Raw genomic sequence first — 22,160 nt, 5'->3', positions numbered from 1 at the left:
GTCCCCTTTGCTAAGCACGGTCTGCCCTGGCTGCTTACGAATGGGAGACTAAATGTGAAAGCACCATGAGATGTTCTCCTCAGGGGATGGAGCCACTCTGGGAAGAACATCTGAGGTTCCAAGTTCCTTCCCTGGCATCTCCAAGATGGGGCTGAGTGAGAGTCCTTCCTACAACCCTGGAGAAGAGGCAGCCAGTCTGTGTAGACAATACTGAGCTAAATGGACCAATGTTCTGACTCAGTATGTGGCAGCTTCCTATGTACCCTTTTATCTGATACCAGTGGTGCCAACTGACTAGATTAGCTCAGATTGGCCCTTCCTCTCATTTCTGGACCATCTTCAGAGTTATCAAAAATGGTAGTGGGTCTCTGGGTTTATCTGTGAAGTATATAGACAAAGAGAGCCCCCTTTTCTCTAGTAGTATTGTTGGGGATCTCACTTCTCTTTAGAACACTCTTAAAACACTTGTGTTGCCATCATCATTATATTTAGTTCACATATTTCATTGTGCCTATTGAGTTGAAAAGCTCCTGACCCTCTTTTGTGCAAAGAATGCTGTATGGAAAAGATTTGTGGTATGCAAGGACAAGGCAGTGGCGTGAGATCAAAATTATTAATAGTTTAATGAAATAGATATTAGAGCTCTTCTCATGATCCGTGAGAATAGCTCATGGGTGCTCTGTGGGGAGGGAAAGTTTAACGTATCTTCCCTGCAGATGATCAGCTGGAAGTCCCTGGGCGGGCAGATCACTCGCCCAGACGAGCAGCAGCTCCTGCTGCAGCTCCTGAGGTTGGGGTGCTGGGACGTGCTGCCACACATCACTTCACCCCTCAGAGCCCCAATAATGCACCGTGCAAGTGCACAATACATTACTGGGATCCCCACTGATTAAATAAAATGAGTTTTACTGGGAGGCTACTTAGGCGGGATCGGGCAGGAACCCAGTGGTTCACACGAGCGTGCAAAACCAGGCTGGGCTCCCTTAGCCCGGTTTTGCATGCTCATATGAATTGACTCATTATGTACAGAGAGGCAAGTGCAGTCTACTTTAGGTGCTCTTGCTACTGGCCGTTTGTTAGCCCCGCCTCTGCTCCAGGACTGGAATGCAAGTCACTAAAGCCCCATTCAAAAGCTGGCCTGGATCAAGGAATGGATTAACCAAAAAACACCACAAATGCTATAGGGAGCAATGCAGAAAACAGCTGCCAAGCCCTACTGTCAAGTATTCTTTCCACTGTTGAGCCTTGAATTCCAGTAAAAAAATACAGTTTAAAACGTGCACCCCTTTCCTTTTAATAGTTATGTCCAGGAATTTTCTCCAACAAGTGAGACAACCCTACACAACCCTGCTAATGGCAGGATATTTTCACCCCCAACACTGAAACATTTTCATCACTTTCATAAGCCCCCCTTGCTATGATAGTGATGAACTCCCTCCATAGTTTTTGCTCAAGAGAATTTCTTCAGCAAAAAGGGAGGATGACTTGAGGCCTCACACTACAAATCACATATATGCTTTCAAAATCAACAGTCACCAGTCTGGGTCAAATGTTGTTTTGACTTATTCCATGTGCCTGATGAATATAACTGAAAAGCATGTGCCCTTCAGATAAAATAGGTGTTGTCTGCAATGTAAAAAACAAAAGCAAAAACCCTCTGCAAATAAAAGATCTACTAGAATTAACTATTGCTGCTGCCCAGAGCTTGTAATGTAGTGCCCTATGCCAGGGTTTCTTAACCTTGGGCCGCCTGATGTTGTTGGACTACAACTTCCAGAATCTTCAGCTGCAGTAGCTTTTGCTTGAGAATTCTGGGAGTTGTAGTCCAACAACATCTGGGGGCCCAAGGTTAAGAAACCCTGCCCTATGCAGCTCCTACTCTCTCCCTGGAGCCACTCTTGCTTGCCTGAGAGTACTGTGAATTTCCCTGATTAACATAGCGATTACACCAAAAAATATTTTTGGAATGTAACATGATAAAATAGTCATCAATATCAATAACAAATAATATATCCTTGTGCACAGTGTGAGCCACAAGCCAGTTTCAAGAGTCTGAAAGTTCTCCAAGATGGAAATTTAGCTTCATTAGACATTGAAGAGCACTTCAAAGCATAAGCCCCCTGCCTGAAATGAAGCCCAACCCTTGAAACATGAACTTGGTACATGTGGCACGAGGTAGTTTAGTGACAGTGGTAAAAAGCCAGAAAGTCACAAAATCAGGATTCAAGATCATTCATATGACCACTTCATTTGGCATCCAAATTCAGCCGATGTGTCATTAATACACATTTCAGCATCACTTTAGGGCTAATGTGAATTTTGTCAAGACTGATGGAGACAAAGAATTGACTAACTAGCTGCACAGATAGAGGAGCCAGGCCAAATAAGATCAGCAGTTTTATTGAATCAGAGGAGAACCTACCGATTCCTTAGCCCTATTCAGAAATGATATTGTATGTGAGTTCAGATATCTGTGCACAGGTATACACTTTTGTGTGAATGACTGTACCTGCATTGATTTTGTTTAAAATGAACCTGAGTATACGTCCCTCAAGTACATGGTAGATAGGAAGTGTGCTGCTGTATGTGCATGCAACATAATAAGGCGCTTCTTACCATCACCATGGGTGGTCTGGGAGGAAGGCTGCTCACAACCTACCTCACCCTCAGAAGACCCAACCATCTATCTTTGGCCTGCCCCCTGCACACTGTCGTGAACTGATAGCTTGGCTAACCCTACAGGATTTACAACCTCATGAAAGTAAACAGAAAGCAGCAACGAAACTGGATGAAGGAAAATAAAAGGCTCGCAAAGAAAACAGTAAATGAATAAAGTCCCCTGAACTGAAACTAGGTACCCCACTCTAACAATAACTGAGTAATAAGTGGAAGGAAAAGACAAAACAAGGAATGAAACAAGTTAAGGACACAGAACAAGGAATAATGGGAACAATGCAGGGAAGTACAGACAAGACAAACTGGAACACGGAAAAGCTATAATATGCAAGAGAACACTATAAGCTGCCAGCGAGGTTGCAAACAGCAACTCAGCCATGGGAGACTGTTGAATATATATGGTTCCACAGAACCAACAACCAATCAGGCTTCCCTGAGTCAGCAGTTTGGCTTTCTTTCTTGTGATCTCCTGCACCTGGGTGAGTCCCACTGAGCCTGTCTCTTGATACCTCATCTCAATACAGGGGAAATCCCAGGCTCTTCCTCATCAGAAACCAAGTCTGGCAGCTGTTGAGAATCTTCAGCTCCAGAGTGTGGTTTCTCTGCCAATTCTTGTTGCTGTGGCTCACTAGCAGGTGAGTCCTCCTGCTCTGATTCTGAAGTCTGAGCCATGACACACACCCACACAGGCAGGCTTGCTCTGTGCAGCTCTGCGAGGCACGGAACAGGGCAGAGGGATCCGGGGTTGGAACTTGTTGTTCCGGCCTCTGGGCATCCAACTATGCAATGCACAACATGCATGTTGCATTGGGGATTCCCCCATCAGACGGGCACTCTATGCACCCATATCTGTGTCTTCTCAGGCTGAACTCAGCCCAAGGAGACACATGATATCCAATAGCTGGGGTAAGGGTGCAAGAGCACCCGTAACTTCGGCTAACAGCCGGGTTTCTTTAGAGGGTTAGGCGGGCAGCAAGCAAAGGGATCTGCAAGGGGCTGCCCTTGAAGGATATCCGAAAATTGCAGCTAGTGCAAAATGTGGCAGCTAGGGTTTTATCTGGAGCTGCCCAGTGGGAGCACATCACACCCATCTTGAAAGAGCTGCACTGGCTGCCAGTTTGTTTCCTGGTCCAATTCATGGTGCTGGTTATGACCTTTAAAGCCCTTAACAGTTTGGGCACGGGATACCTGAGGGACCACCTGCTTCCAAGGGTTGCTGCCCACTTGACGAGGTCATCTGAGGGGGTTCTGCTCCGGGTGCCGACAATGAGGGAGGCTTCGTTGTTGTGCACACAGGACAGGGCCTTCTCTGTTGCTGCCCCCAGACTCTGGAATGCTCTCCCGCTGGCTATTTGCTCCTCAGTTTCCATCACAGCTTTTAGAAGGCATGTTAAATCTTGGCTTTCCCCCCAGGCTTTTATATGATTGTCTCTGCTGCTGCTCTTTGTACTTTGTATTGCTTTTATGTTTGTGTTTTACATTTTTAATCAGATTTGTTTTATATTTTTAGCTTAATATTTTAATTGTGTCTTTTTTACAATCTTGTTTTTTTAAATTTTGCTGTAAACTGCCTTGGGATTGTTTTAATGAAAGGTGGTATATAAATTTAACAATCAATCATTCAATCAATCAATAAACAAACAAACAAACCTGCCTAACCCTGGCTGGGCTGCCCCAGGCTGGGTTAGGCTGGTTGTGAGAACAGCCTCAACATGTGAATAACTGTACATGGGTGTGCTGTACACAGATTGTACTTGCACTGAGCATAATGTGTGAACAGGGCTTTGGTGTCACTGCAGCTTCCCACTCTCCCAGCCATCTGTGGTAGCAACACTGCAGTGCAAAGGTCAGACTGGGAGTTTCCTCTTATAGTCATTCTAATGCAGGAAATAAGGCATGTGAGCTTCACCAGTCACATCTCTGCTTTGAGATGCTCAGGACCTTGTTAATAGATGTATATCTACCCCCGTGGTTTTCATACTTTACACCATCAGGGAATGCTTTTCATATGGATTCATCTACTGAGGGATGCCTGAATACCTGCCATAGCAGAGGATTCTTGGGCAAGTTCTAGGTACATACTTGCTTTTCACAGGGCACTGGCCAGCACTGTAGTCCTTCATCACATTGACCACATGAAGAATTTGCCCTAAAACATGCCCAACATTCTCTTCCAGATGCACATTGCTGGCACAGCTTCATAATGGTGGGCAGGTTTCTCTACCAAAGAAGCCTTTCTGCCATTATTATTGATTTTTGATTGATTGACTAAGTGCCGTCAAGTTGGTGTCGACTCTTAGCGACCACATAGATTCTCTCCAGGATTATCTGTCTTCAACTTGGTCTTTAAGGTCTCTCAGTGGTGCATTCATTGCTGTATTGACCACCTTGCTGCTGGTCATCCTCTTCTTCTCTTTCCTCCAACTTTCCCCAGCATTATGGACTTCTCAAGGGAGCTGGGTCTTCACTTAATATGTCCAAAGTATGATAGTTTGAGCCTGGTCATTTGTGCCTCAAGTGAAAATTCTGGATTGATTTATTCTATGATCAATTTGTTTGTTTTCCTGGCTGTCCATGGTATCCTCCAAAGTCTTATTATTGCTGGTGCATAAAGTGAGTGTCATCTACAGTTCTTCACATCAAGGAAGCCCTGCCTTGATGAGCTTCCAAGGAACCTCGCAGAGTTCCCCGAAATAGAGATTGACAATCACTAGCATGCAATCATGTGTAAAAGTACATGACTGCATGGAGAAATAGATGGGAGTCAGCTACCATTCAGGGATGGAGAATGCCCTTTTCCCAAAACCTGCAATTAACAGCAACAACTGTTGACCTCCTGTGTTCACAATCTTCCCCCCACATTTGCATTGAGAAATCTGGCACTGTAAATTGGTGAATGGTTGAGTTTCCTCAACCATGGCTTCCCAGACACTTTCAAAGCATTTGGCTTCTAATGTAGTCATATGGGGAACTCTACAGAGATTAAGAGATAGATTGATATTAAAATCTACCATTCTAAATTTGAACGTCAAAGTACTGTGATATGTTTTCAGTCATGAATGCTTCCTAGCTCAGTCTTTTCTTAGGCATATCATTGGCCAACAGTCCAGGAGGTGCATGTATGCGGACTGAAAATAAGCAGGATGTGAAAAGAAGACATTCCAGTCATGCTTTTGAGTGAAACAAACAGACTCAGTTTTGAAGAATCTGGAGTAGAGTTGTGCAAAGAGTTAAAGCCCCTCGGGGTGAATAGCTTCTTTCAGGCTATCTGAAGGAACCTGTTGCTGACTTGTAGGAGTAAACTCCAACTAGCCGTAAGGGTGAGTGGGCGACAAACTGGCAAATGCGGTTCAGTGTTAGCAAGTGTAAGGTGATGCACATTGGGATGAAAAACCCCAACTTCAAGTATACGCTGATTGGATTTGAGCTGTTGATGACTGACCAGGAGAGCGATCTTGGGGTCATGGTGGACAGCTCATTGAAAGTGTTGACTCAATGTGCGGCAGCTGTGAAAAAGGCCAATTCCATGCTAGGGATCATTAGGAAGGGGAATGAAAATAAAGCTGCTTATATTATAATGCCCTTATACAAAACTATGGTGCAACCACACTTGGAATACTGCGTACAATTCTGATCACCACATCTAAAAAAGGACATTGTAGAACTGGAAAAAGTGCAGAGGAGGACAACCAAGATGATCAGGGGCCCAGAGCACCTTTCTTATGAGGCAAGGCTACAACACTGGGGCTTTTTAGTTTAGAAAAAAGACGACTGTGGGGAGACATGATAGAGGTCTATAAAATCATGCATGGTGTGGAGAAAGTGGATAGAGATCATTCTCACTCTCACATAACACTAGAACCATTGGTCATCCCATGAAATTGATTGCCAGGAAATCTAGGATGAACAAACAGAAATTTTTCACGCAACACATAATCCACTTGTGGAATTCTCTGCCACAAGATGTGGCGACAACCAACAACCTGGATGGCTTTAAGAAGGGTTTGGACAACTTCATGGAGGAGAGGTCTATCAACGGCTACTAGTTGGAGGGCTGTGGGCCACCTCCAGCCCCAAAGGAAGGATGTCTCTGAGTACCAGTTGCAGGGGAGTAACAGCAGGAGAGAGGGCATGCCTTCAACTCCTGCCTGTGGTTTCCAGCGGTATCTGGTTAGGGATGTGCATGGACCGGTCCGGAGGCCATTCTAAAGGCCTCCGGACCGGTCCGGACACGGGGTGGTTCGGTTCGGGAAGATGGGGTGGGGGGGTTCCAATAAGGACGGGGGGGCTTTACTTACCCCTCCCAACAACGGCGCTGTATTTTCTTGAGCAATCGGACGGCAGGATACCTCCCTGTATTTTCTTGAGCAATCGGGCGGCAGGATACCTCCCAGTGCTCCATTGCCACGCGTGCAAAAGGCTTCTTAGAAGCCATTTGCAGCCAAGCCGGCAAAGGGGCAGCAGGGAGTTATCCTGCTGCCCGTTTTCTAAAAGGAGCAGTTGTTCCTTTTAGAAAACGGGTGGCAGGATAACTCCCTGCTGCCCCTTTGCCGGCTCAAAAGCCAAGCCAGCAAAGGGGCGGCAGGGAGTTATCCTGCCGCCCATTTGCAATGGAGCACTGGGGAGAAGGGGGCGGCAGGGGGCAGCTGCCCGATCCTTAATACATAAGGAGCCAAGCGGAGAATGAAGCGGGTGGCAGGGATGTATCCTGCTGCCCAATTGCTCAAGAAAATACAGCACCGTTGTTGGGAGGAGTAAGTAAAGCCCCCCCGGCCTTATTGGAACCCCCCACCCCAGTGCCGGAACGCAGCTCCGCGGTTCCGTGCACACCCCTATATCTGGTGGGTCACTGTGCAAAACAGGATGCTGGACTAGATGGGCCTTGGGCCTGATCCAGCAGGGCTGTTCTTATCTTCTTATGTCTCTAGGCGGTATACAATAAAAACAGAAAAGTTAAAACATTAGTTAAAACAGATAAATGACAACAAAGAAATTAAAACATTGGTTAAAATAAGTGACAGCAAAAAGTTAAAACATTACAACAATTTAAAATCTTAAAAACAATATTTTAAAACAATGTTAAAACTATTAAAATGGTAGTTAATTAAAAGCCTTGGGTGAACAAATGTGTCTTTAAAGTTTTTTTTTCAATTGTCAGAGATGTGGAGGCTCTTATTTCAGCAGGGAGAGTGTTCCAAAGCATCGGGGCAGCCACTGAGAAGGCCTGTCCCCGAGTAGCCACCAGACAAGCTGGTGGCAACTGCAGACGGACCTCTCCTGATGATCTTAATAGGCGATGGGGTTCATGATGAAGAAGACGTTCTCTTAAATACCCAGGGCCCAAGCCATTATAAGCCCTTATAAGCCATTATACCCAGGGCCCAAGGCTTTATGAGTTATAACCAGCACCTTGTATTTTGCCCAGAAACCTATTGGCAGCCAATGTAGCTCTTTCAATACAGGAGTACTATGGTATCTCTGAGATGACCCAGAGACCAACCTGGCTGCCGTATTCTGAACCAGCTGTATTTTCTGGATTACATAAAAAGGCATCCCAACATAGAGAGCATTACGGTAATCCAGTCTGGAGGTGACCAGCAGATGTACTACTGTCCTGAGGTCATTTATCTCAAGAAATGGATGCAGCTGATGTATCAGCTGAAGCTGATAAAAGGCCCCTCTGACCATTGCCTCAACCTGGGACACCAGGGAGAGGCTTGGATCCAGAAGCACCCCCAGACTGTGCACCTGTTCCTTCTGGGGAAGTGTGACCCCATCCAGAACCGGCAGATCAAACTAGTCTCCCGGGTTTTGACCCCGCACAATAAATACCTCCATCTTGTCTGGATTCAGTCTCAGTTTTTTATCCCTCATCCAGCCCATCACCGCCTCCAGGAAGAAATTTAGGGAGGTTATGCCTTCTCCTGAGGTTGATGTGGAGAAACAGATTTGGGTGTCATCAGCATACTGATAGCACCCTGCACCAAATCTCCTGATGATCTCTCCCAGTGGTTTCATGTGGATGGTAAACAACATCTGGGACAATATGGAGGCCTGAGGGACACCATATGGCAGTTCAGATTTTGAAGAACAGCAGTCTCCAAGGGACACCATCTAGAACCTGCCTGAAAGATAGGAGCGGAATCACTGCAGAGCAGTGCCCCCCACTCCAAACCCCCTCAGATGCTCCAGAAAGATACTATGGTCAATAGTATCAAAAGCCACAGGTCCAAAAGAACCAACAGAGTCACATTCCCACTGTCAATTCCCAATTGAAGATCATCCATCAGGCTGACCAAGGCAGTCTCCACCCCATAGCCCACCCAAAAGTCAGTCTGAAACAGGTCTAGATAATCAGTTTCCTCCAAGACTGTCTGGAGCTGGGAAGCCACAGCCCTCTCAATTACCTTGCCCAGCCACGGAAGGTTGGAGACAGGCCTGTAGTTACCCAACTCTGAGGAATCCAAGGCAGGCTTCTTTAGAAGCGGTCTAATAATTGCCTCCTTAAGACAAGGAAGCATCCTTCTCTCCCTCAGAGAAGCACTGATGATCTCTACCAGGCCTCCTACAACAATCCCCTTGCTATATAATATAAGCCATGTCGGGCAAGGGTCAAGAGAGCAGGTGGTAGGCCACACCGCTCTAAGCAGCTTGTCCATGTCCTCAGGAGTCACAAACTGGAACTGATCCAACCTAATCACACAAGAGGAGTTGCTGGACATCTGCACATCAGACACTGAAGTAATTGTGGAGCCTAAGTTGGCTCGAATACTCGATATTTTCCCGACAAAGAATTCATTAAGCATGTCACAGCGGGTAATCAATGGTTCTAGATTCTGATTCAAAGGAGAAGTGGCACATACTAGCCCTCTCACAACCCTGAACAACTCCACTGGACATGAACTTATGGATGGAATACCGGCAGAAAAGAATCTCCTCTTTACCACACATATTTTCTGAGCATAGATCTTCAAATGTATTCTATGTCGCAATCTGTCGGATTTGAGTCAAGTCTTTCTCCACTTGCATTCCAGTCGTCTACTTTGTCGTTTCAACCCTTGTTCTTCCGTATACCAAGGGGCCAATTTTGCAGTGGGTTGGAGAGGACTCTTAGGAGCAATCATGTCTACTGCCCCAGTGAGTTTGCTATTCCAGTTCTCCACCAGAGCATCAACAGGATCACTGGCAGAGCCAACACTAAATCCCTCCAAGGCTTCTTGGAATCCTATTGGATCCAATAACCTTCTTGGGTGGACCATCCTAATAGGCCCTTCAGCCCTGTGAAGGTGGGAAGTGATTGTGAGTCCAACCTTAACCAGATGGTGGTCCATCCATGACAATGGGGAAATCTCAGGAGTTCCCAACCACGGAACACCACCCTGATTGGAGTGAAAGACCAAATCAAGCATGTGACCAGCAATGTGTGTCAGTCCTGAGACCACTTGGGATAGGCCCATAGTCGTCATGGTTGCTATGAACTCCTGAGCCGCCCCGGACAAATTGGTCCCGAAATGAACATTGAAGTCCCCCAGCACCACAAGCCTGGGAAACTCTAATACCAAGCCCGAGACCAAGTCCATCAGCTCAGCGACTCCATTGAGCAGTGGGGTGATAGGTACACCAACAGAAGTCCCAATCTATCCCTGGTCCCCAAAGTTAGGAACACACATTTGATATGGTCCGGCACCTCAACATCCTGGTAAAGCAAATGCTATTCTTATAGACCACAGCAAATCCACCTCCTCGCTCGCGGTTCCTCACCCACTCCTCAACAGAGTACCCTGGAGGGAGAAGCTGGGACCAAACCAGGCCACTGGCCTCCCCCACCCAGGTCACCATAATACAAACTAGGTCAACTCCTGAAGTCAAATTGCTGACAGGGCATGAAATCTGCAACTGAAACACAGTTTATCTGCTCAATTTGGACCAGACACACTAGCGGCCCCGTTAACTTGTGATATATTGGTGCATGCTACTAATATGTCATCTCTCTGAAAACTGAATAAACACCTGTATATACCTTTGTACAAGGAGTCCTTGACCCAGGTTTAGATATACTTAGGGACAAATGGAACATGGAAATCACACAGAAACTGTCCTCAGAGCAATGGCACAAGGTAGTATTAAATGTAGTAGGTAGTGTTATATATAGCTCAATTGATCTCAAATTGCACCTTATCCAACAGAAGATTATTTTCAGGGCCTCCTGGACCCCCCCCCCCCCTACATCTTAAGCAATTAAATATGGCCTCATATAGTAATTGCTGGAGATGCAATAATCCTCACTCTGACTTAATGCATATGTTCTGGGACTGTCCCACAGTGCAAGGTTTTTGGAGGGAGGTTACTACACGTATTAATTTGGTGATGGACTCATCTCTAGCATTGAGGGTTTTTCTTCTTCCCCAATGGGTCGCCGCCCGTAAGAACCTGCCAGTTCTATAAAACACATTCCAAAGGGGTGCATAACTCCCCTCTCAATTTGCTCTGAGCTTTCCCCATCACTATTTGGGGCTTGGGATTTTAACCTCGCGGGCAGGACTAACCCAATGAGTGGGACTCAAACCAAGTGGGACTCTAAACCACCTTGTGCACCTAGACTATAGTGTCTAGGCTTGCACAACACTCACCCGCTCCTTGCAACCTTAATTCTTGCAACCTGGGACTCTAACCCTTGCACGCTTAAAACACATCCCACCGGCCGGACTGCACCCAGTGATCTGCCTCTCTGGACTCCTCAAACTTGTGGTGGCCACTCGGGGGCTGCTCTGCCTGTGAAAAAGGACCTGGGAAACTTCCTGGTAGCCGGCATGCCTTTTCACCCAGCAAGAGCCCCGGAGGGGACGCACCGCCCAGTGGGGTCCTTAATTGCACCCCATATCCGAGCCACGGCACCACTTGATGTATTGGGGTAGCCTTGACCCCAATAGGGGAGGTTCGTTCCTGGGCAGATGGAGCCCAATGATCAGCCCAGTTGAGAGGACTTAAAATCAAAGCTTTATTATGCTCTTAAGTAGCATAGGTACTGCTCGACTCATGTCAGAGCAGGACAAAAAATCATTCAGAAGGCAATACCTTTATACTCTAAAAATGCTTTCCAAAAGTCAGCTACACAGAGAAACAGAACATTGTGGTCAGGATAACGGGCCAAGGTTGGGGAACAACATACAAGCTATGCAGGCAGACAGCCAGTCTCACCAGACTTATCATCACTTTGTTACTTTGACTTTAAGAGAAGGAAAAGTACCAGTAAACAGTTTACAGTTCAAGAACTACTGACAAGGCTCTTCTTCTTCAGGGGACAAAGAGCTTAGTGAAACATAATGGCGTTGCTTATGTCAAGCTGTGCACTTCTATATCTAATCTGCCATAAATCATGAATGCAGTACTAGGACATATCCCAGCAGATTGGGGACTAAAATCAAGTTCTAAACAATGGCTATGTAGAGGTTTACTGGTGGCCAAGAGAGTAATACTGCAGCAATGGAAATTTCCCACTGCCCCTAGGATTGAGGACTTGGTGCATGACTTGCTTGAGTTCGTGGCACATGAAAAATTGGCTCCACAAAAGTAAATAAACAAGATAAATGGTCAGAAATCTGGGACAACTTCCATAACTTATTCATAAAAATGAGAATCCTGTTGATTTACCCACATCGCTTGTTGCAAAGGTGTGTATTCCTGCTCCCCTCTCCTCTCCCCCTTCTGCTTTTCCTCTCTCTTCTCACCACTCTTTCTCTTTGCCTCTATCTCTCCTTTCTTTCCTCACCTCCCTCCAGCCAGAGCAACACACAAAGACTGGCTTGGGGAAGAAAGGTCGGGCTCAGGGGGTGGGCTGGGAAAGATGTTTGTAAAATACATAATGTCAAAACTTGTAAATAAAATATTACATCTAATGCTCAGCTTGCATATTTGTAAATAAACAAGGAGGCTGTTCTCACACACAGTCTAACCCGGGCTTGGAACCTCCAGCCTGGATTAGGCTGCATGTGAGAACTGCTGGTATCAGGCCTAGCAGCGCCACCTAGCCTGGCTTTTAAGCCCAGCTTTTAGCCGAGGCTCAGTACCCCCTTACCCCTGGCTGCCTGTCTGTGTGCAAGAACAGGCTGCTTCTAGCCCAACTGCACACAGAGATGGGTGTCTAGAGCGCCTGTCTCTTGGAGGACTTCCCCAATACATTGCATGTACCATGTGGTGCATTGTGGGATACATGGAAGTCAAGACGAGTCCCAGCCTCAGATCAATCCGCCCTGTTCCACACTGCACGGAGCAGGGCTGATTGGCTGGGAGCATGCTTTGCACTTCCAACAAGCAACAACCAATTGTCTAGGGGGAAGCCTCCCCCACTGCCATAGGGGTCCGTAGGACATGTGAATGGCCCCCAAGTATTACAAAGATACAATAAGCTTTCAGTGATCTGTCCTCCGTAGGAAGCTGGAATCAAAAAAGCGATGGACTCTGAAACTTCTCAGCATTTGGAGAAATAGAGAGCCAGTGTGTAGCAGTACAAGTTGTTCTTTAGCAACAACACAGACCCAACTGGCCATTTTTAATAGGAAGATGTCATGGTGCCAAACCATTTTATTATATCAGGCTTGCATAACCTGTGAGCCACAACACTGAATGCACCACACTTGATACAGATGGTGGATTGCTAAGGTGCTTGATCACCCTCTGCCATTGATTGATTGATTGATTGCAGTCCCAGACAGGCAGCAAAAGCAGAGCATTTATCAAGCCTCCGGTGGACAGCCATGCAGACCTGGATTTTGTTCACAATTAAAATGAGTTACAGTATTTAAGAGTAAGAAAAGATGGAGCATTTTAATAAGTCATTCTCATTCAAGCATCTGTTGAATATAGCAACATAAATGTAGACTTGGGGACAGAGGCGTGTTACCGGCTTTTCTCCCAAAAATAGTTGGGATGAAAATTTCCCCTAGCTAATGTCTGTTTACAGTTGTTAGTGGATCTCACTTGAGTTTCTGCATGTAAAGTCCCATAACTTTGCTTAGCTCCCTAATGAGCACTCAGACATCATTCATAAAAGTGAATGTTTAATATTGTATACATGTCTCAAGGGACTGCGAAATAGTCTGTTTTTATATATAACTTGGGATTTTGTTTATTTGTTTAGGTTAACAGGATTTCATCTTCCTCCACCTGTGACTAGTACAAAATCTGTATTTTCACTACGATTGACCAGTGACTTTGCAGTGAGCGCCCATGGATTTAAAGTATATTATGAAGGTAAGATAAATGTACATGCTGGAGTGATGCCAAATATTCTCCCATTTGGATTTTTTGTTGGCAGAAACCAGCCATTTCAGAGGGAAGAAATCCATTTCCCAAATCCAATTTCAACACTGTTCAGCATCACAGTTTCTTTGACTTCTGCTTTGGAATAGTTGCTTCTCATCTGGTTATTTCTTCTTCCTTCTTTCTGCATTAGTCATATTGATGATGATGCCCAAGGAGGGATGACATATGAATCGAATGATGTCACAACACTGTGTTGCTGAGTATTATGGTGATTATGTCACTAAGTGCAAATGAGGGCAATTTATAGTAAGGAGAAATGAGTGCAACACTTTAGATTAGTCATGAGGGTGATCCCAACTGCTCAACAATCATGTAGTAAATGGATAACTCAGTAGTAAGTAGGGAGTCAGATTGGGTTACTGGAGCTTTCTCAGATGGCAACTTTGCTTTGCTTCACCCCCAGGAGGGTGGATGTGCGTTCACATATCAGCCAGATGTACCCCAAAGTCTGTGCAATATATCAGAGAGTGCTCCTTACGTGATTTGGGTTTCCCCCTGCATGTTGGAGCTTAGCCTGATTTATGTCCAAGATATAAAAAATCCACTTTTTGCATCGTTTTGGGGGGTTGGCTAAGATTTGCTCTAGGATACCCCTCTCCCACATTTAAAGCATATGTTTAAGCCTGCCTTCTGGGAATGCTCCTGGTGACTGCTGCTCTTCTTTTCTGAATTAGTCTGTTCCCCTGATTGCTCTTTCTTTCTCCTTCCTGGATTAGTCACATTAGCAGCCCCACCCAATCAAAGATAATGCAGTGAACTGGATAATAGTATGATGCTCTGTGATCATCAAACTCTATGATAACATTACTGTGAGCAAGTGAAAGTGACCAGGTAGATTAATTGGTAAACATTATTTCAAATGCACTAAAACTCATTGAAAAGAGAAGACATTTTATTTGACACTACTGAAAAACTTCACACAACACAAAAATCCTGCAGATATTTTCAACTTAGCTTAATGCATACCTATTGAGAATACATGTTGGATGCTTTTTTATCTGCCTAGGGATAAGAGGTAATCAGAAATAAATGGTTTGACTGACAAAAAATTAAATAGTAGCATGGCAGGAGATCTATCGTCATAGCTTATGGCCTGTTTCAGTATGAAATAACCTATTGGATTGTAATTCAATGAATATTTTGTATTCACTTTTAATGTCTGATGAACTACCGCATTTGAAATCAGAAAGAAAAATTCTCAGGTGAGGTTGGCAGCTGGCTTGCTATGGTTCTGATGGGCCAATTGCTTTCCCTTGTGTCGTGTGCTGGATTAATTTGAATCACTTAAAGTGAGGAGGGCTAGATTTCATGGTTCCTTCTAGCCCCCTGATTCGATGATATAGGACTCACTGGAGTCTCAGGATTATTTACTGAATTATTTATTTATTTTATTTATTTTTACATTTATATCCCACTTTTCCTCCAAGGAGCCCAGAGCGGTGTACTACATACTTAAGTTTCTCCTCACAACAACCCTGTGAAGTAGGTTAGGCTGAGAGAGAAGTGACTGGCCCAGAGTCACCCAGCTAGTATCATGGCTGAATGGGGATTTGAACTCGGGTCTCCCCGGTCCTGGTCCAGCATCCTAACCACTACACCACGCTGGCTACACTGCACTGAATTAAAGTGACTGGAGTCACTTAATAAAATTCTAGTTGAGCCCTTAAGATATTTTGGGTCCTGACAAAACCAATATAGATTAGCCCCTTCTCCATCCCAGCTTCATTCCTTGGTATTGTTCTTTGATGATGGGGAAGTATACTGCATTTCCAGCATTTAGGACTCAAGCAAGCAAGCAGTACCAATGGCTCCTTTTCCTTTGCTTCACGTTCTTATCCATGAATGGAAAGGAAGAAGACTTGTGGTACATGGCTTCACACTGCGGAAGGGTGAGGCTCAAGAGTACTTTTCACTTCTGTGTCCCTTTCTAGAGTTTTGATTCTAGTTACTCTGATTTTAGTTATAAGGCATTTTTAATATGGCATGATTGATCAAGTGTTGGATTTGGACCAGGAAAACAAGAGTTCAAATCCCTCCCAGACATAAAGCTCAGTTAATATTCTGGAGTTAGTCATTCTCAGTGAGAACATACCTTACAAGCATGTTGAGAACATCAAATGGAATAAGCCCATGTCCTGATACAAATGTAGAAAAGGAAGGATACAAATGTAGTGAGCACATACACACATTAAAAAGTAGGTTAGAAAAATCAAATGGAATTCACATGCACTCTCTCTTTCTCCCCCCCCCAAGTTATTTTGGAAGGCACCAATTTTGGAAGGCACCCATTTAAATTTCTACCTAAAACCCTTTTTCTTTCTTTCAATTTCATAATCAGGCTTATAATTTAGAGCAATTAAATTGTACCTATCTTGTCTCTTGGATCGTTATAGTGGTTTTGTGTTTATGCTTTCCATTCAAGATATGGTTTTGTCTAGTATGTTCCTTTCATATAAACATAAAACATATTACAGTTGTTCAGAACTCCAGATGTTCCAAAGGAACACTGTAAACTTTTTGTAATTCTCATCAGGTACATCGCCTGCCTGCTACTCTTCCAGTTATGCAATTGCAGTGGTAGGCAACTGTGTGTATTTTTCCAAGAACTATGTTAACCTATGTTATACCACATTAATATGATTAGAAGAAAGGGAATGATGTGCCAGGAGGAAGAGCAGCAGATGTTCATGCATGCAGTAGGTGGGCCAGCTTATTGTGCAACTGGCCTAGTGTGTTCCCAAATTCTAGAGAAACAGACATGTCTGTTGTAGCAAATGTCTTGGGATTTATGAATATACTTTATGAAAAGCCTTGTGGTAGCTTAAAGACTTACAAACATATTGGAGGACTAGTTTCATGAACTGGAGCCCATTTTATCAGATGCATCAATGCTCACCTAAGTGTATGGGGATGCATACCATGAATATAGAGAGGGAAAGAGGTGAGGCCAAGCAATGCAAGAGATACAAGCAGGTGTGTCATATTACTATGCACAACACAAAGGAATACAAGGATGAATCAGAATGGTGTTACCATCTCTCAACTAGTGTCCACTGGGAAAAAGTTCCACCTTATGAGGGACAATTACTTTCTATAGTCAACTAGCTGCTCCCAATACCTATTATAAAAATCAGTAAAAATAAAAGGTTTTGGGAATTTACAGGTAATTCTCATCATACAGATCAGAAGCAATGTTTTTAGTTAGGAACTCACTGACCAAACTCACGGGGGGTGGTACTAGGGAACTTACTATTGAGGTCTTGCAACTTGAGGGCGCTGAGTTCTGAAGGCCATCCAGCCTTGGGTTGTCATTCAGGGGGAGGGTGGGTGTTAATGCATACAGAATACCAGGTTCAAAAGATTCTGTAGTTCAGGGATAGGCTGACTTAAGGGTTCCAGGAGCTCCCCCCCCCCCGCCCCGCCGAGCCTTGGGAGCCATCAGCATGAATAAGCAGCTTTTAGGAAGAATGAGTCAATCACAAAATGCTCATTTGGGGAGGTCAAGCCAGTAGCAACATGGTGGCTTGAACAAAATTTTACATTGATGGAATAAGGGATTTTCAATTTTTAACATCAACCCCACTGAATTCCTGGATAGTTTTGTTGCAGGACAAGAGGGGAGCAAGAAAGGCTGCTTTGTGCAGGAAGAAAGTGGAGAGAGATTAATGGGAGAAAAAGTTAAAGCAACCCTGATCAGTCAGAGAGGGGGAGATTAAAAGTGGCATGGCCATGTCCCCACTCAGCCAGCCAGTCAGATCTGAAGCGTTGGTTGGAAGCAGAGGGAGGAGCAAGCCCAAATGCTTGGAAAGTGTCTTCAGATAATCCTGAGAGCTACCAGTCGCTCCTGAGCTACCTAATACTTGGGAGACAACTCTCTGACACTTGGATCTCAGAGATGCTTCTGATCATTGACAAGTACTGGCCTCTCTCAGTCCACACAGCTGATGTTTGATACCTCAACAAGATTTGTGAGGGCAGTGAGATAAATGCTGCAAATGTTGATTCTCCTTTTCCATCAGGGGCACTTGGTTTGAGAAGCAGCAGGCTGGGAACCGGCCAAAGAAAGTTACTTAGTAAAAGCCTTTTCCTGTGCAGAAGCTTTAGGAGGAAACAAGGAGTCTTTAAAACCCCAAGAGAAATGCCTCTCCTGCTTAAATGACCCCTCCCCACCATTTGCTTCTGGTTGATTACCATACACGTGGAATATGGCAGCTTGCCATCCCCTTCCTGGAAAGGGTATTTTGGTTAGTCACCATCCCCTGGTTTTGCAGACTCCTTTCAAATTAGATTTGCTTGGGAATAGAGCTGAAATGAATTCCACTTTGATCCATCTTTTCCACTTGTTGTGGTCCAGCGATAGGCAGGGTAGCTTACTCAGCATGTGCCTGTGCAAGAGAGATACTGATGTTCAGAGGGAGTGCAAAAAAGCAGGCTGCAGCCCACAGCAGGGGCCTCGTCAGCCTAGTTCTGTTTGAGTGGCGTGACATTCCTGTGTTCTTAGTGAGCTATTTTTATGATAATTAAGCAGGTAAGCAGCACTGGAGTTAATTTATTTGTGAAGAACTGTGTCCTGCAGGAAAGGGGTAGAATAAGTGAGCCAGCAGGTTAGTGGGGAATTATGTAGTTGTGTCTTATTCCCCCAAGTAAGCTTTAAGGCTTATAAGACAGTTTTACTATAGCGTTACTTTCCCACAACCATATTTACTTATACAGTACCAACGTACATTGTGGTATTCCAGTGACACCATCTGTTTATTTGGAGTAATTGTTCAGACAGCAGCAGCAGGGATGTGTGACACCCCCCTGAGAATTATGCAAGTTTTAGCAAAACTCTTGGCTTCCCTTACATTCTTCACATGTTTCACATGGGGAGAATCTCCCCCAACGACCACCACCCCAAGTTGCTTTGAATTTCACTTTAGGTGGAAAGTTGTGGCAACTCTAATTGGGAGCAATCTTGGGGAAAGCTGTATGTAATTTTAGACAAAACATTTCTTCTTCAGGCAATGCATAGTTTGGTCATGGAGTTCGCTGCTACAGAAACAGTTATGGTCATTGTGGAAAACTGGAGCGCATGACCTTAGCTGCAGCTGCTGCTGCTGCTGTTATTATTTACATTTATATCCCACTCTTCCTCCAAGGAGCCCAGAGCAATGTACTACATACTTCAGTTTCTCCTCACAACAACGCTGTGATGTAGGTTAGGCTGAGAGAGAAGTGACTGGCCCAGAGTCACCCAGCTAGTATCATGGCTGAATGGGGATTTGAACTCATAAGAACACAAGAACAGCCCTGCTGGGTCAGGCCCACGGCCCATCTAGTCCAGCATCCGATTTCACACAGTGGCCCACCAGATGCCGCTGGAAGCCACAGGCAGGAGTTGAGGGCATGCCTTCTCTCCTGCTGTTACTCCGACGCAACTCGTGAGCAGAGGCACCCCGCCCCCAAGGCTGGAGGTGGCCTACAGCCCTCCAACTAGTAGCCGTCAATAGACCTCTCTTCCATGAAGTTATCCAAACCCCTCTAAAAGCCATCCAGGTTGTTGGCTGTCACCACATCTCGTGGAAGAGAATTCCACAAGTTGATTATGCGTTGTATGAAAAAGTACTTCCGTTTGCTGGTCCTACATTTCCTGGAAATCAATTTCATACGATGACCCCTGGTTCTTGTGTTATGGGAGAGGGGGAAGAATTTCTCTCTATCCACTTTCTCCACACCATGCATGATTTTATAGACCTCTATCATGTCTCCCCACAGTCATCTTTTTTCTAAACTAAATAGCCCCAGGTGTTGTAGCCTAGCCTCTTAAGAAAGGTGCTCTAGGCCCCTGATCATCTTGGTTGCCCTCTTCTGCACCTTTTCCAGTTCTACGATCTCCTTTTTTAGATGTGGTGACCAGAATTGTACTCAGTACTCCAGGTGTGCACCATAGTTTTGTATAAGGGTATTATAATATTAGCAGTTTTATTTTCAATCCCCTTCCTAATGATCCCCTAGCATGGAATTGGCCTTTTTCACAGTTGCCGCACATTGAGTGGACATTGTCAATAAGCTGTCCACCACGACCCCAAGATCCCTCACCTGGTCAGTCACCGACAGCTCAGATCCCATCAGCATATACTTGCAGTTGTGGTTCTTCATCCCAATGTGCATCACTTTACACTTGCCAACATTGAACTGCATTTGCCTCAGGTCTCCCCGGTCCTAGTCCAGCACTCTAACCACTACACCATGCTGGCTCAAGTCTCTACGCCCCTGAAAGGGTTTTTCTGAAAGGGTTTTCACTGTCACCACCAACCATTTACAGAAAGGTTGTCCACCTGTGCCTCCCTGAACCCTCCCCCCCAAAAACACACACAAGGGAATTTTCAGCTCTGCAAAGATGGATATTCCCCGAACCTGAAGGGAAACCTCCAAACATCCCAGAGTCCTTGCACAGCAGTTGCACGTGGCAGGTGCAAGTCAGTTGTGGGTAGAGCAAACATGGTATAAAACCCAGCACAGTGTAGTATTATGTTTTATGCTGGTCTTTGACCGTAATAAATGTTGATAGTATTATGTTTAAAAAGTAAAAAGCTTTGTTTATTACAGTAAATAGAAAGAAGAGAGATTATAATCAGATAAAATACAAAAAGGTAAAAGCATTCTCTTTACATTCTAGTCTAGATGTTATTTTGACCAGAAGGCCAACATTCTTAGTTGCAAAGGGGATGGATGCAGAATATCCAGCCTAGCATAGTTGTGAGCAGTTGTTTGCCCCTACCAGGAGCAAAAAGAACTCTTAACTATCTCAAGAAAACTCTCTCTCCAGAGAGAACCAGAAATTCCCTTTCTCCCCTTTGCTTTTAAGAGTAAACATTAAAAAAAAATCCTGTGCCAATTTGTCTGGCACCCCAGATACATGGTAGGCAGGGAAATTCTGAGTTATTTATTTATTTATTTTTAATTTATTTTTTACATGTATATCCCGCTCTTCCTCCAAGGACTCAGAGCAGTGTACATGCTTATTTTTATCCTCACAACAACCTGTGAGGTAGGTTAGGCTGAGAGATACATGACAGACCCAGTGTCACCCAGTGAGTTCATGGTTTAATGGGGATTTGAATTCGGGTCTTCCCGGTCCTAGTCCAACACTCTAACCACTAGGCTATGCTGAGATTTTAAAGACTCTGTGTATGGGAGGATAGCCTTAGCCATTCTTTGAATCATGACAGCAATCTGCAAACAAAGGGAAGACAATAGGGGGAAATAGAGTTTTCCCCTATTTGTATCCATGACTCTTGATTTCTGTTGGTACCACCAAATAGCCAGGGCGACATCCACAGCGGGGGAATGTATATGTGTTTGCCTCATCTTCAGAAAATGGAGTCTTAAAACCACGGTTGTGACTGAATGAAGACTCTGGCTGTAGAAGGCTGGTCTAAAGGGAAGCCTTTTCTTCACATTTACTGGCTTTAAAACCCAGCTTGACAAATTCATGGATGGTAGGACTATCAATTTAGCCATAGGCACTTGACTTAACCTCTGTGTATAGGGGCAGTGTACCTCTGATTATTAGAGGCAGAGTACAATATAGCAGGGCATCATGTTCTGCTTTTGAGCTTCTCAGCATAAAGCATCTGTGTGGCAGCCCTTAAAAACAGCATGCTAAAGAAACATTTGACCTGACCTTGCAAAACAGTTCTTATGTTCTTTTGTTAAATATCTGAAGGTGCTCAGAATGCATACATTACAGAATTGCCATACAAGAAAAAACTGAGGAGAACCCTCTATTTATTTGTAACTGATAGTGTTCAGACTGGGTAGATATGTAGCAAATAGCTTTGTGTTATTCCATTGATTTTGGAAGGCCTGGAGTGGAAAGTTGGCAGCTGGCAGGATTTGTGATAATGTTTCAGACTGTCAGAATTCTAGGTCAATGGAGAGCTGCTTAGAAGGATACATAGAATGAGAATGTTTCTAAATCAAATTGTGCATGAACAAATCAGTTCCAACATTCAAGACGAACAGCAAAATTTCTCAGGGGGGTTTCATAAATCTCTAATTCTTTGTGTTTCAACCAGAGCTTCTTGTTTTAGGAACAATGCAACAGTGTTTCTAGAGAATATAGAGAAACATTAGAGCGTGTGTTTTGCATGGTCCCAGGTTCAATACCTGGCACC

General features: G+C 44.6%; 1 protein-coding gene across 7 annotated transcripts in view; it reads left to right on the top strand.

Annotated features, from left to right (window-relative positions):
- The window catches only part of CSMD3 (CUB and Sushi multiple domains 3), a 1,041,917-nt gene that overhangs the window by 209,612 nt on the left and 810,145 nt on the right, over window positions 1–22,160 (top strand). For all 7 annotated transcript variants that reach the window (XR_008306202.1, XM_053246219.1, XM_053246218.1 and 4 more), the window contains exon 3: window positions 13,814–13,926. Coding sequence is in view for 6 of the 7 variants with exons in the window: in XM_053246219.1 (XP_053102194.1) it covers window positions 13,814–13,926 (113 nt within the window). In the remaining variant the exon portion in view is untranslated. The remainder of the gene's footprint in view (window positions 1–13,813; window positions 13,927–22,160) is intronic.

The sequence above is a fragment of the Hemicordylus capensis genome, chromosome 4 (genome assembly GCF_027244095.1).
Source record: "Hemicordylus capensis ecotype Gifberg chromosome 4, rHemCap1.1.pri, whole genome shotgun sequence".
NCBI classification, from domain to species: Eukaryota; Metazoa; Chordata; class Lepidosauria; order Squamata; family Cordylidae; genus Hemicordylus; species Hemicordylus capensis.
This window is presented reverse-complemented; position numbering and strand designations above follow the sequence as displayed.